General features: G+C 33.3%; 2 protein-coding genes across 3 annotated transcripts in view; one reads left to right on the top strand and one right to left on the bottom strand.

Moving 5' to 3' along the window:
- LOC137642314 (uncharacterized) overlaps positions 1 to 2,181 on the top strand; it is a 40,973-nt gene extending 38,792 nt beyond the window's left edge. The window contains exons 5-6 of the mRNA XM_068374819.1: positions 41 to 215; positions 2,120 to 2,181. Coding sequence (XP_068230920.1) covers positions 41 to 215; positions 2,120 to 2,181 — 237 coding nt within the window. The remainder of the gene's footprint in view (positions 1 to 40; positions 216 to 2,119) is intronic.
- Positions 1 to 15,000, bottom strand: part of LOC137642431 (uncharacterized) — a 226,697-nt gene that overhangs the window by 60,169 nt on the left and 151,528 nt on the right. The gene's annotated exons all lie outside the window — the stretch shown is intronic.

Genomic DNA, 15,000 nt, shown 5'->3' with positions numbered 1-15,000 from the left:
CACTAGTTTCTAACACCCACTGACATTTTTTCTTAAACAGGAACCGTTGTATCTGGTTTTGGCGTCTTGTGTGGATACAAATCAAACCTGGAAAGCAAAGCGTCGACCGTATTCTGGAATATGCTGGCGGGTTTCTTCCCAGCTGCTCCTCGCTCCAATCATCATAGGATGGGTGTGGTCTCTTCACAGGGGCGTGCTCATTGTTCAAGATGCATGTGAGTCGGTTTCCTTTTTTTATTTCTTAATTCTTGTTTTGTGAAAGATTAAAAAAGAGCAGCTGCTTGATATCTGTTTATTATTATTATTATTGTTATTATTATTATCATTATTATTATTATTATTATTATTATTAGCTAAGCTGCGACCTTATTTGGAAAAGCTGGATGCTATAAGCCCAAGGGCTCCAACAGGGGAAAAGAGCCCAGTGAGGAAAGAATGGTGTATGTTTCTTATTATTATTATTATTATTATTATTATTATTAGCTAAGCTGCAACCTTAGTTGGAAAAGCAGGATGCTATAGCCCAAGGGCTCCAACAGTGGAAAAGAGCCCAATGAGGAAAGAATAGTATATGTTTATTATTATAATTATTATTATTATTATTATTATTATTATTATTATTATTATTATTCATCATCATTATTATTATTATTATTATTATTATTATTATTATTATTAGCTAAGCTATAACCCTATTCGGGGGAAAAGGCAGGATACTATAAGCCCATTAGCTCCAACAGAGAAATAGCCCAGGGAGGAAAGGAAATAAGGAAAGAAATAAACCACAAGAGAAGCAATAAACAATCAAAATAATATATTTTGAAAACAATAACAATATTGAATCAAATATTTCATATATAAAATTCAAAAACTTTTAAAAAACAGAAAGGAAGAGAAATAAGATAGACCAGTGTACCCGAGTGTACCCTCAAGCAAGAAAACTCTACCAATTATTATTACTTGCTAAGCTACAACTCTAGTTGCAAAAGCATTATGCTATAAGCCCAAGGGCTCCAACAAGGAAAATAGCTCAGTGAAGAAAGGTAATAAGTAAATAAACTACAAGAGAAGTAATGAACAATATGAGATATTTTAAGAACAGTAACATCATTAAAACAGATCTTTCGTATAGAGACAATAAAAACATAAAATGAAGCAAGAGGAAGAGAAATAAGATAGAATAGTGTGCCTGAGTGTACCCTCAAGCAAGAGAACTCCACCTCAAGACCGCAGAAAACCATGGTATAGAGGCTATGACCCCGTCCAGGACTAGGTGGGTTTGATTTTGGAGTGTCCTTCTCCTAGAAGAGCTGCTTACCATAGCTAATGGAGTCTCTTCTACCCTTACCAAGAAGAAAGTAGCCTCTGAATAATTATAGTGCAGCAGTTATCCTCCTTTGGGAAGAAGAAATAAGTGAAGAATAATGTGCTCCAATTTGAGAATTGGAAAAGGAATCTCGCACAGTCATACTCTTGTGGCTAAGCAAACTTATCCCCACATTTGCTAGATACAAGGGAGGAAACCACATTCATCGCGGCATTTGGCATTCGTTTTCTAGAGGAATTGTATGCAATCATTCTTGCTGCCACCCATATAATCATAAAAATCCTCATCATTAAGTTATCTGTCTATATATATATGTCTATATATACAGAAATATATATATATATATTATATATATATATATATATATATATATATATATATATATATATATATATACATATATATATATATATATATATATATATATATATATATATATATATATATATATATATGTGTGTGTGTGTGTGTGTGTGTGTGTGTGTGTGTGTGTGTGTGAATGTATGTGTATAGATGCTCTTGTGGCATAGACTTGTCTTTGGTAATTCTAATTAAATGTAAATCCCTTATGACTGATTATTTAAAGGCAACATTTTGTGTATTCCTGTATGCTTAAGCGTATGTGAGGTTGTAGTTGGCATATTTGTTTGCATGTATACGTATGTAAGATGTATATAAATACTGCATTTAAAGCTATTAAAGCTACATAAAGTTATCCATTCAGAACGTTAATAAAGAAATTACAATTTACTATAATCATTAAAGAAATAAATTCCCTATTTTACTCTACAGTGGACAAAAAGGGGAGAGCACAACAGCAGCGGGAGCAGGAAGACCAGGGTTGTCCAGCATAGGCCTAACCAGCGGAGGTGTCCATACAGCCATGCCATTAAAGATTTGGATGGTCCACCTTAGGTAGCGGTATGATAAAGAAAGTTCCCCCATGATCTCCATTAAGATGATGACGTTGATGATGACGATGATGAGGACAACGTGGAATCTGAGACACCTGTAGGAATTTAAATCTTGGAAAGAGTAATATTGAAAAGAAAATACTATCTTTACAGGTTTCGCGAAATGACCAAGAAGATGGGATTCTATGATATCTTTTTTAATGTTGTTTGTGTTCTCTGATATGTGGATGTTTCTTGAGGTTTTAGAACTAAGGTAAATTATTTTGGAAGTTTTTAATCAAAGAGTGAAATATTAATTGTAAATATAGGAAGCCATTGCATTTTCCTTTTAATATCGATTGAAGAGGCAGCGTGATGTGATGTTCACAATTAATCACCATCGTTTACTACTTTTGAATACGATTTATCATGAGTCTACGGTTAATCACATGTTTGAAAGAAATTCAATTCTTCATTTAGATTTTTTTTTATGAATGAATAAATTAAAGTCAAATAAGAAAAAAAAAATAGCTGAAGGTATGTACGTGTTTGTACAGTATATCTTTATTTAACATATATACCTTTTTTAAAAAAATAAGCAGATTTTTGTTATTTCCAAAAATATATATATAACGAGAACCTGCTTATTTTCAAATTTCTCAACCTCCGTTGCTAACCTCAGGATTAAACCCTTAAAAGAATGATTTCAATGGAAATAAATCTCTCATCAAAGGTTGCTCTGCTTGTAAACACTCTCTACTCACATAGATATTAATCATTGTGTAATTCCATCCCATAAAATGAACTGTTTCATGCATGATCTCTACCCGTCTAGTCATTAGTTATATCCATTCATGTTGCGAATTTGTAACCATATACTCTTCATGACATCATTTAATCTAGTGATAAGTATGATGTAATGTTAAGAATTTACTGCAATGTGAGTGACAAGAAGATCTACAAAAACTTGGATTGTTTTTTTATATATAATAATCGATCACTTGGTTCCTCTTGGCGACTGTTTTATTTTGACAGCGCCAAATCTTTCATAAAATAACATTTTTTCTAGCACAAAATAAACTAATTTTGTGTACTGACCTTTCTGTGTTTGATTGTTTATACCTTATGATAGAAAGATACAATGTTATTTGATGCCTTGCCATAGAAAGAAACAATACTTTTATATTCTCTACCATAGAAAGAAACAATACTTTTATATTCTTTACCATAGAAAGAAACAATACCTTTTTTCTTTACCATAGAAAGAAACAATACTATTTTATTCTTTACCATAGAAAGAAACAATATTTTTTTATTCTTTACCATAGAAGGAAACAATACTTTTTATACCTTATTATAGAAATAAATAATGATCTTTTATTCCTCACCATAGAAAGAAACACTACTTTCTTATACCTTATCATAGAAAGAAATTATACTTTTTGATACCTTACCATAAAAGAAACAATATTTTTGGTAATTTACCATAAAGAGAAGTATACTGTGGACTAACATGGAAAGACCAACAGACGCAAGTGGAGGACAAGTAACGGTTGATGATTATATATATATATATATATATATATATATATATATATATATATATATATATATATATATGTATATATATGTGTATATATATATTATATATATGTGTGTATGTATATATATATATATATATATATATATATATATATATATATATATATATATATATATATATGTATTTATATATATATGTATATATATACATATATATATATATATATATATACATATATATATATATATATATATATATATATATATATATATATATATATATATATACACACACATATATATATATATATATATATATATATTATATATATAGGCTATATATATGTGTGTGTATATATATATACTATATATATATATATATATATATATATATATATATATATATATATATATATATATATATATATATATATGTGTGTGTGTGTGTATATATTATATATATATATATATATATATATATATATATATATATATATATATATATATATATATATATATATATACATATATATATATATATTTATATACATATTTATATATATACATGTATATATATATATATATATATATACATATACATATATATATATATATATATATATATATATATATATATATATATATATATATATATATATATATATATATATATATGTGTGTGTGTGTGTGTGTGTGTGTGTGTGTGTGTGTGTGTGTATGATGAAGGAGTTTCTCCACTTCTGTCTGAGGAAGCTTGAATGATCATCACCTGAAGCTGCATCCTAATGGACTCTGATTCAACAATACACCTTAATATATAAGCTATGGGGATAAATATTTTAATATACAAAAATATTTGGATGCTACAAAATGAATTAGGAGTTATTGATAAATCAAAACTTTAACATAAGATTTTTTTCAGATGGACAATTTTTTTTTAAGATAAATTTTGAAATACATAAATGAGAGTTTCCACAAGGTTTCACAGAATGTTATAAACGATCTCTCCCAAGCCGGACCTCTCTTCGGTGAAGATCACGAGTCCAATCTTACAATAGGATTGACGTCGGTTCTTTAATTGATTAAGATTGTCATGCATCCGTGGCATAACATGGGCTCTTGTCCAGAGTAAACTCACAAGAAATTATGTATAAAAAAGATATTTGAAACACTTGTCAACACTAAATATTAAATATTACTATTGTATTTCAAGGTTGGTCATACGAGTCAACTTCTTCCATTTATTTCTATTTCTTGCATATTCTTTCTCCAAATATTAAATGGAGAAATGTAAATGTAGTTTTCCTGTTATCCTGAAAGAATTCAGTTTGTCGAGAGAGAGAGATTGTCTTCATTTTTTCGATGTCACAAAGATATATATCAATTGTAGCCTAGACGTAAAGTTACATGCCCACGTACTATATGAGAAGTGGCAAAACATGGATAATCTGATTGGTAGTGCAGAAGATATCTAAGTGGAGAGAGAATGCTGGCGCCACGAGACTACAAGCATTTGTGAGGAGTGATGCCTTTCCAGAGGAACTGGAATTTGGGGCCAACATAGTTTAGAAATCTAGATATTCTGAGGAAGCGAGTAAACCTGATATCTTAAGCTGAGCTGCACTGGCGAGACCAATTTTAAGAACTTTTGAACAACATTGGAATCTTGAACTTCGTCGGAGAAAGAAGAGAAACGAACTGGATGAACTGGTTGAAATTGCAGAAACTGTTTCATTGCAGATAAAATATTGAAGCATCAAAGCCATAATTTGTCACAAGCAATGGCGCTGGCCCAAAGGGAATCGAACCCTCTTCTTTGAACAGGGGATGACTTTCCTGAAGAACAGACGCCAGTCCCATTGCATGATTAGCCTCGCGACCTCCGTCAAAATGAGGAAGAGTATGTGAGATCAGTTTTGAAATTCTGTGTATAAATTTTCTTTCCCTTTAAAATTCTATCGCTGAAATAAAAGATACAGAAAATTAGAAAAATTGTTGTCTTAGAATAGCTTATGCCTCAAACAATTTAGAATTTAATGAAAATTGCCGAAGAGAATGACTACGCCTAAAAAGTATAGGGGATACCTTGACGTGGTAGACAGGTTTGCATATCGCCATGATCAGCAAAGTCATATTTGTCAGAGCCACCCATACTAGGTTGGTTTGCTGTATGCGATCAGACGAAAATCTCCCACCATCACCAATTCTCACTGGCCAGCATGGTGATGAAGAATGGCCAAACTCCAAACATGAATTGACATGTCTGAGGCCTTTGTCCTGCATTTGTTTTGTGTGCGTGTATATACATACATACATATATATATATATATATATATATATATATATATATATATATATATATGTGTGTGTGTGTGTGTGTGTATATATATATATATATATTGGTGTGCTACTGTCTTAAGCACACATTTGAGTATGAGTTGTTTTCAGATGTATTTAAATGGTTTATTGAACACATCTTAGTGGTTTTTAAGTTTTATTGTGAATAACAACTGAGTTAAACATCTCCATCACTGGAGGAAGCTGTGTTGGTCCACATGACCAATTCTGGTGAAGTTTAGATATGAACTGAATAAATTACCGATATCACAAATATCGTATGCTTGCTTTTTCTTAACCAAGTGACGGAATCGGAAGACACCTGCATCCGGTGACGTCACAAACTTTCACACGAAGAGACAATGTGTTGACACTAAGAAAGAATGGCAACTTAGCATCTTACATCCTGCTTACAATTTGAGTGACCATAGCAAATCTCACGGTCAGCTCTTCCAACCAACATGACATATTACGTCATTTGTTTTAAACATGTAATATTACTATTCTAACTATTACATAAGCTCGGCCAGCTATCTCAATTTTTTTTTTTTTTTTACAAAAATTTAACAACAAGCCGAAACATGGTTATTAGGTGTGACTGGACATACGTATCATTCTTTGTTCAAAACTAGCTATATCCAACTGAGGACGAATGTCCAAATAGGCACATCAAAATTAATAACAATAATGCATACAAAAAAGATATTACCAAAGCAAAAAGAAAAATGCATGATAAAACCAAGATCATATATATGGTACATTGCTAGCAAATGATTACATGGTACCAAAAAACAAAACAAATTCTGACTTACAAATGATTCGGTAACTTGTTAACAAATTGTTACCTTTGTCAGAAACAAGATACTCAATTTTTAGTGCACAAATACAAATTCCTGGTACGTACACGTACCACGGTTTCGTACATATATATATATATATATATATATATATATATATATATATATATATATATATATATATATATATATATATATATATATTTATATATAGGGCTGATACATTTTATTAGATGCCCATAGATTCTGTTATATATCTTATATTTTTTTTTTTTTTTTTTTTTTTCTCTTTTCTTTTTTAACATTCCGGCTTATATATTTTTATTAGATGCCGAGAGAAAAAAATGATTTATATCCTTTTTTATTTTATTTATTTTTTTTAAATGTTATTCTAAATGTATTTTTAACAATGCAAATGTAGAGAATTTCTTTAATTACATATTACTAGCGTACTAATCAGCTTTTCATACAAACATCATCCTGACAAATTACTCCCTTAGCGAATGAGGTGGCCACTCATACAGCTTTGAATTGGATCAGGTAGGGGGTATTGTCAGGGCTATTCAACTCGTTCCTTTGTAGCTGCTTGCTGTGCCGTAACCTACGCCAAACAAGGATGTTCACGGCGATAAAAATTAACACCGTTACACAAAAACCAGCTAGTAATATAGGGTGAAGAATCTCTTTGTAAGTCGGTGACAGGTGGTCCTTTTCTGTAAGTTTCATTAAGCGTTTTGCCACACTTCCTTTATAGGGGAGAGGAAGTGCGGGCATTGTAGAGGTCCACGTGAAGTTCGCGAAGTAAGCTCGTTCTCTGATGATTGTCCGTAGGCCAGTCACCATGGAATTCGGGGAAGTCCCGATACAGCCATCTGCTGCGACGAAGATGTTGTTGAAGGATGTGGATCCGTCAGGGCATGATACATTGAAGCCGTCCTTGTCGTATCGTATCCACGAGCCATTATTTAGTCTGCAATTGAATTCTTTATTGTCAAAGGGATAAAGCTTATCCAGACAATTTTCACTTGTATGGGAGAGAGCACCGTCTAGCACTATATCTAACTCGCATGAATCCATCAAGTTTTTACGGAATTCAAATGAGTCAGCTGTACATATTTTTCTATCCATTGCGTCTGAACAGTGAGTTAATTGATTTAAGTCTTTAATGACCGTATATGTTTCCTTGTCTGGGGAAATCAATACGTGTCCTGTCAAACTGGATATTACTGGATTTGAGTGATTCGTCATGAAAGTCGGAAATGGTGATATCCTGTAAGATTGCCAGGCATCAGAAGAATCAAAGGGAATTGTAATCCTAATCTTGTTATTATCTACGTTTACTGTAATTAGGCTGTAATAAAATTCTAACCTATGTTCGTCTAACAAAGGAACATAGCCTAGTTTATCCCTAGTGTTCTCCAGAACTAATTTTAAGTAACGTATAGGCAACAAATGGGGCGACAATACACCTTTAGTTGCTAACGTGATAGCTTCTACATAATCCTTGGATTTCTCAATGAAATGTGCAATTCTGTTATGTATGTGATCTATCTTTGAATCATAATACGTTAATGTTGCTAACAAATCCTGTACTTCCATAATTTGAACGATATTATCTGAATGTTCATTTAACAAATCCATAATTTTATTGATTGAAGCTAACTGATCCCTTAGTTCTGACGTAATCAATTCATCTTTATGAGTCAAGAACTCAATTTTCTTATTTTGATTACTAATTTTAAGACGATTGGAAAGTCCTAAACCTAAACTTGCAACAGACCCAAAGATGCTTAATGCAGCATAAATGAACGGATTCCGTCTTTCTTTTTGTTCGTGTCCTACAGTCCACATCAAAAGGTCATAAGCCAAAGATCCTGTCTCTCCAGTCTTATTTTTCAAGTCATCAGATAGCATCTCTGCAACTTTTAATGTTGATCCAAGCAAACTCTTAGTAGTCAAATGAAAATGTCTCCTATGCAACTCATCCAATGATGCAGAAAACCTTGAAATGGCGGTTCTTAAGCTAGTGACATCATTCTCTTGAAGAAAAATTGCTTGCATATGCACTTCGACAATTACGTTGGTTGATGTAATAAAAATGTCTTCTTGTCTTTCAACTATATTTCCATATTTAAAATATATATTCTTAGTCTTAGAACTCATCCCATACGAAAAAAATGTCTGAGCGAACAATATCACTCCCAACAACAAAAAATTCATCTTGGAAACCTGTAACGAGAAAAAATATATGTAATTACTCCTGTATTAAAAAGAAAACTTTTAGTCACAAAAATTAAAATTTTTCCTCACTTCTTTTTAATTTCTTATGTGAGACAATGGTACTATTCTCTCATCCGTGGGTTGGGCTACGTTTTGAATTCTAAACCTATTGGCCGTTAATGTTTCCAAAATGTTAAATGGGCCTTCAAACTTAGGTGTTAGTTTATAGTTGAGCCCTTTTCTGACATTGATTTGAATATAGATGTTATCACCCACGGTATATGTTTTAGTTGGTTTCGCTATTTTATCATGATTCCTTTTCATTATGATTTGTGATTCTTCTAAATTCTTTCGAAGGATATCATATCGACTTATACTTGCATTTATACATTCTTTTAAAGGATTTGATATATTAGTTGTAGGCGTTAATACATGGAAAGGTGTTCTAACTGGGGTACCATACAATGCTTCATGCGGTGACATTTTAATTGATATATGATATGAATGATTCAGAGTACTCAGTGCCGCCGGTATTGCAATATCCCAGTTGGGGTCTGATCCCCCTAGTGTTACCCTCAATATATTTAATATCTTCCTATTTGCTCTTTCCACTAGCCCATTAGACTCTGGGTGATATATCATGGTATTGATCTTCTTTATTTTGAGGAATTCACACAATGAGGTGAGAAAGTGATTATTAAATTCACCACCCGAGTCTGAGATTATCATGTGTGGAATTCCATGTTTACAAATGTAACACTCGTAAAACTTCCTAGCGCATTCAATCGCAGTTTTAGTTTTAAGCGCTATTAGTTCTGTATATCGAGTTAAAGCATCTATAATTACTAAGAGGTGCTTATTTCCTCTGTCTGACTCGTAAAATCCTGTTAACAAATCTAAATGTATTCTTTCAAAGGGTTGATTGGGAACAGGATAAGCTCCTAAGCTGACAGGTGTTTTCGTATGCCCTTTGTTTTCCTGACATGTGTGACAATGAGCTATGTGTCTTTTTATATCTGTAAGCATTGTATGCCAATAAAACAATGATTTGGCTTTCTGTGACATTAATGAGAACCCAGGGTGTCCATGTAATGGATTTGAATGCAACCAATTCAGGACAGTGGAAACAAGTGAGTTTGGTACTACTACCTGGTCGTTAGTTACATGTGGTGTATTGCGGGTTTTCCTTGTCACAGTCCTACACAGAATATTATCTTTGATTACATAATTCTGCTGCTTATACTTTATATATTCTTTTTCTTTATGATTGCCTTTCAAAGCATTTATAATTGTTTCTATTTTCTGATCTTTTCTTTGCTCAGTCTGTAACAATTCAGCACTCCAGCCTAAATCTTCTTGTTCAGATATTGTTTTTACAATAGGCATGGATGTTGATATATCTATTAATTCAGCTAAAGACTCCGTACAAGATGACACGGGGTTGCGTGATAATGCATCCGCAATGATATTTGCTTTCCCAGGTAAATACCCGATTCTTGCGCCAAAATCTTGAATGATTAAATGCCACCGAGTTCGTTTAGGGCTGTGATTGAAGCCTTTAAAGAACTCTGTTAGTGGTTTATGGTCAGTAAGAACCTTAACGGGATAACCGTAAATTATGAACTTAAAATGCACTAGCGAATTAACAATAGCTAGTCCTTCCTTGTCTATTACTGCATACTTACTTTCGGAAGTTCTCAATTTTCGAGAATAGAAAGCTATCGGGAAAAACTGTTTATCATATTGCTGAAGCAATACCCCTCCTACTCCTAAGTCTGAGGCGTCCGTTGCAATGAAGAATTCCTTACCGAAGTCAGGAAATTTTAAGATAGGAGAACTACACAGTTCATCTTTCAAAGTATTAAACGCCTGTTGATGTTGCTCAGACCATATGAAATCTACGCCCTTCTTCGTAAGATCAGTTAAAGGAGCGGCTATTATTGAATAGTTGCGTATAAAACGCCTGTAATATCCACTACAACCCAGAAATTGCTGTATTCCCTTGACATTAGTAGGTATGGGAAAATTACGTATAGCCGACACCTTATCATGGACTACTTTAAGACCTTGGCTTGACACCATGAAACCCAAATATATTAATTCTGTTTTGAAAAATTCACACTTACTAATCTTTACCCTTAAGTTATGTTGTCTTAATCTCTGTAGTACTAGTTCTAACTTACGTAGATGTTCCTCTAAGGTGTTGGAAAAGATTACAAGATCATCCATATAGGCATGCAATATATCCCCTAACAAGTCTCCAAACACTATGTTAATCATTCTTGTAAATGTTATAGGAGCACAACGTAAACCAAAAGGCATCTGTAAAAATTCATAATGTCCCCTGGCTGTGCTGAAGGCTGTGTATGGGATACTATCTTCTTCTAATGATATCTGGTGAAAGCCTTTAAGTAAGTCCAAACTGGTAAAATATTTATTCTGACCTAACAAAGACAAAATATCGTCAGTACATGGCACTGGGAATCGATCAGGGATCGTTTCCTCGTTTAGACGACGAAAGTCGACGCAGATACGCCATGTTCGATCTTTTTTCGGTACAACTATTAAAGGAAAATTATAAGGGCTATTTGATTTTCTAATGACTCCTTCCTCTAACATTTTACCTACTTCATCATTTATTTCATTCTGGAATTTCATAGGGAGTCTGTACGAGGGTACATATATAATTTTCTGTTTGTCTTTTAACCTTATTTGATGCTCGATCACATCTGTTTTTCCTAAGGATCCATCCGTAGTGGAAAAGACATCTGTATATTTATTTAAAAGTTCAAAAATTTTCTGCTGAATTTCTTCGTCTTGAATGTCCTTACTGATTTTATTTTTAATAGATCGTAAAAGGGATTCATCCGCAACTGATTGAGAGTGATTGATTTCAGCAACGGTAAGAATACGATGTTTATAAACTTCTACATCCAAGATATGTTGATTTTTGTGAATTACTAAAGTGTTATTTAAATGATTACAGACTTCGATATTACATTGCTGATGTGAGCCTACTGTATAAATAGCTTGTGTGACAGACAATCCGTTAGTTTTCAAAGTATCGGAAAGGATTAATATTTCAGATCCCGGTAGTGTTTTCTTTATTTGCACTATTAAATTCGAAGGTATGTTTGGTTCGATATATTGCGTGCAAGATGATATTACGGGTGAACGAGAATTCTGCTGGATCGCGTATATTATTTCTTTATTAGTGAGACAAGTTATTGGTTCTTCAACGTACGTTACGGTTACATTTGTCGTCTCCTTTTTATCCAAAACTGACTTTAAAGTATTAGAAGACTTATAGAATTTCCCTTTGATATACACGCCGTGCTTTGCAGGAGCTAAGATAATGTTTTGATTTCCCATAGATGGGTATCCTATAATTACAGCTGGATACATATTAATGTTTTTCACAACAACAAATGTATCGAAAACAACAAATGATGCGTCTTCAAATCCATAATATTACGTGGACTACCAGAGTCAAAAAATAACGTAAAGGATTTGTGTTCTAAATTTACAGCATATAAGGTTGGTCGTAACTCATTTTGGCTTATTATTGTATGAATACGTTGCAAATCTACGGGAGCATGCACTGTTTTACTTAATTCGGCCGTGTGTTTCATAGGAAAATCTATTGTCTCACAATTATCTGATAAAACATTAAATTGATTATTCAATACTATTGATGTTGACATAAATGACCTTGACCCAACATCACTCTCTTCCCCTCTAGAGTTAACTATGTGGTATTTGCTTTGCTCTGCACATTCTGAAAATTAGGCTGACTTTGCGAGGTCTGGTTTGACGGCCCAGGCTCAGCGATATTTGAAGAAGTGTTTGTTTGTTTCGGACTCTGAACTGCATTGACATTTTGTTGTTTCTTCTTATTGTTAAAATGAGGATTTTTCTTTTTATTTCCATATGGAACTGACTGTGGTCTTGACTGTGTATTTCTAGGATATTGTTGTGTCTTACGCGCGTAACATTGACTATAAGAATGTGATCCTGTGTTGTGAACTGAACAAAATTTCGTTCTACAGTCTGCGCTTATGTGACCTTGACGTTTGCAGTTGTAACACGTCACTCCCGCTACTGGATTATTAATTACGTTCACTGTTTGTGGTTTTGTTTCATTCTTAGCAAAAACTTGAGTTAACACGGGATCGAGATCTGGACACTTGGACATGTGTTTCTTTATCTGTTTATAGACATCCAATTCCGTACTTGCAGGCATTAACTTCTTATCAAAGCACCGCACTAAAGCTTCAGGCAACATAAGTGTCATGCAAGTTAAATACATTAATCGTAAAAAATCTTTCACGGAGATATTATCGTTAGTAACCCAAGTGGAATTACCTAAAATGTCCTGATATTCGTTAAGCCTATCAGCTATGAGAGCTGCTCTCTCAACAACATTAAGCCGATTCATAGTGGCTTGATTAAGTGTATTTCGTAACGTTAACACTACATCCAAAGCTTCCTCACCCCCATAGATCGCGCGTAACCTAACTTTGAAATCATCCCAAGTAACTGCTTCCTGAAATGAAACACCTCTTAAATACGCACTCGCATCCCCCTTAGAAAAATCTATAAAACTTTTAGCTTCTTGTAATTGTACAAAAGGATCTACGATTTGTTTGGCATTTAAATGGGCATCAACGGATGAAATCCATGACTCCACATTTTGTGGCAAGAACCCGTTGACACGGCCTTGAAAAGGAAGGATTGCTGACCTGGCATTTACAAGCGTCACAATTGGAGGAGGATTAGCCTGGCCTACACCACTAGGTCCAGGGGTAGGGCTGACAGGAGGAGCCATGACTGCTGTATTCTTTTTTTTTTCTATCTCTTTGACCCCTTTCAATCCTATCAAAATATCTATATGAGTACAGACGCCCACTGCGTAAACGCATATGTATAATAAAATTCCCCCAACAATGTTACTAATCCCAATACATTTCCCCCCAAGAGTTTATGAAAGAAAAAGGAATTAGCACAAAGAAAGAAAAAATTCTAAATGAGAATTCGGAGTTTCTTATAACAAAGTTTAGGAATTCACTCACCCCAGTAATAATTGACTAACGACTTGTGATAACTACACTTCACTGCCCAAACTGAAATGAATACAAAATCTCTGTACTTAGCTTTATATGAAGTCGACTCGTCGTCTCTCTCTCTCTCTCTCTCTCTTGATGTTTTGTTAGCGATGTCTCGTTCTAGTTTCTTGTAGAATGTAGTTCTTCCTGGATATGTTTTGCAATTGTTGAACGCCAGTCCTTGGGTTTCCTAGGATGTTGATTGAAGATTCTATTTGTATACTAACATATGTTGGTGTTAGCATTTCCGTTGGACTTAGTCAAAATTGTAGATTCTTGTAGATAGTTTTATTTTGAAGTCTTGAAGATCATTCTCTGGTTTTACAGCTTTTATGTTGAAGTCTTGAAGATATATCTCTGGTTTTACAGCTATTTATTTTGAAGTCTTGAAGATATTTCTCTAATTCTTAGAGTTTAATCGCTGCCTTAGAGTTTAACCGCTGTCTTTGAGTTTAATCGCTGTCTTTGAGTTTAATCGCTGCCACCATTTATTGGTGTGCTACTGTCTTAAGCACACATTTGAGTATGAGTTGTTTTCAGATGTATTTAAATGGTTTATTGAACACATCTTAGTGGTTTTTAAGTTTTATTGTGAATAACAACTGAGTTAAACATCTCCATCACTGGAGGAAGCTGTGTTGGTCCACATGACCAATTCTGGTGAAGTTTAGATATGAACTGAATAAATTACCGATATCACAAATATCGTATGCTTGCTTTTTCTTAACCAAGTGACGGAATCGGAAGACACCTGCATCCGGTGACGTCACAAACTTTCA

This window comes from Palaemon carinicauda, chromosome 6 (genome assembly GCF_036898095.1).
Source record: "Palaemon carinicauda isolate YSFRI2023 chromosome 6, ASM3689809v2, whole genome shotgun sequence".
In the NCBI taxonomy this organism is placed as follows: Eukaryota; Metazoa; Arthropoda; class Malacostraca; order Decapoda; family Palaemonidae; genus Palaemon; species Palaemon carinicauda.
The sequence above is the reverse complement of the archived record's forward strand: the minus strand, read 5'-3'. Positions and strand labels throughout refer to the sequence as shown.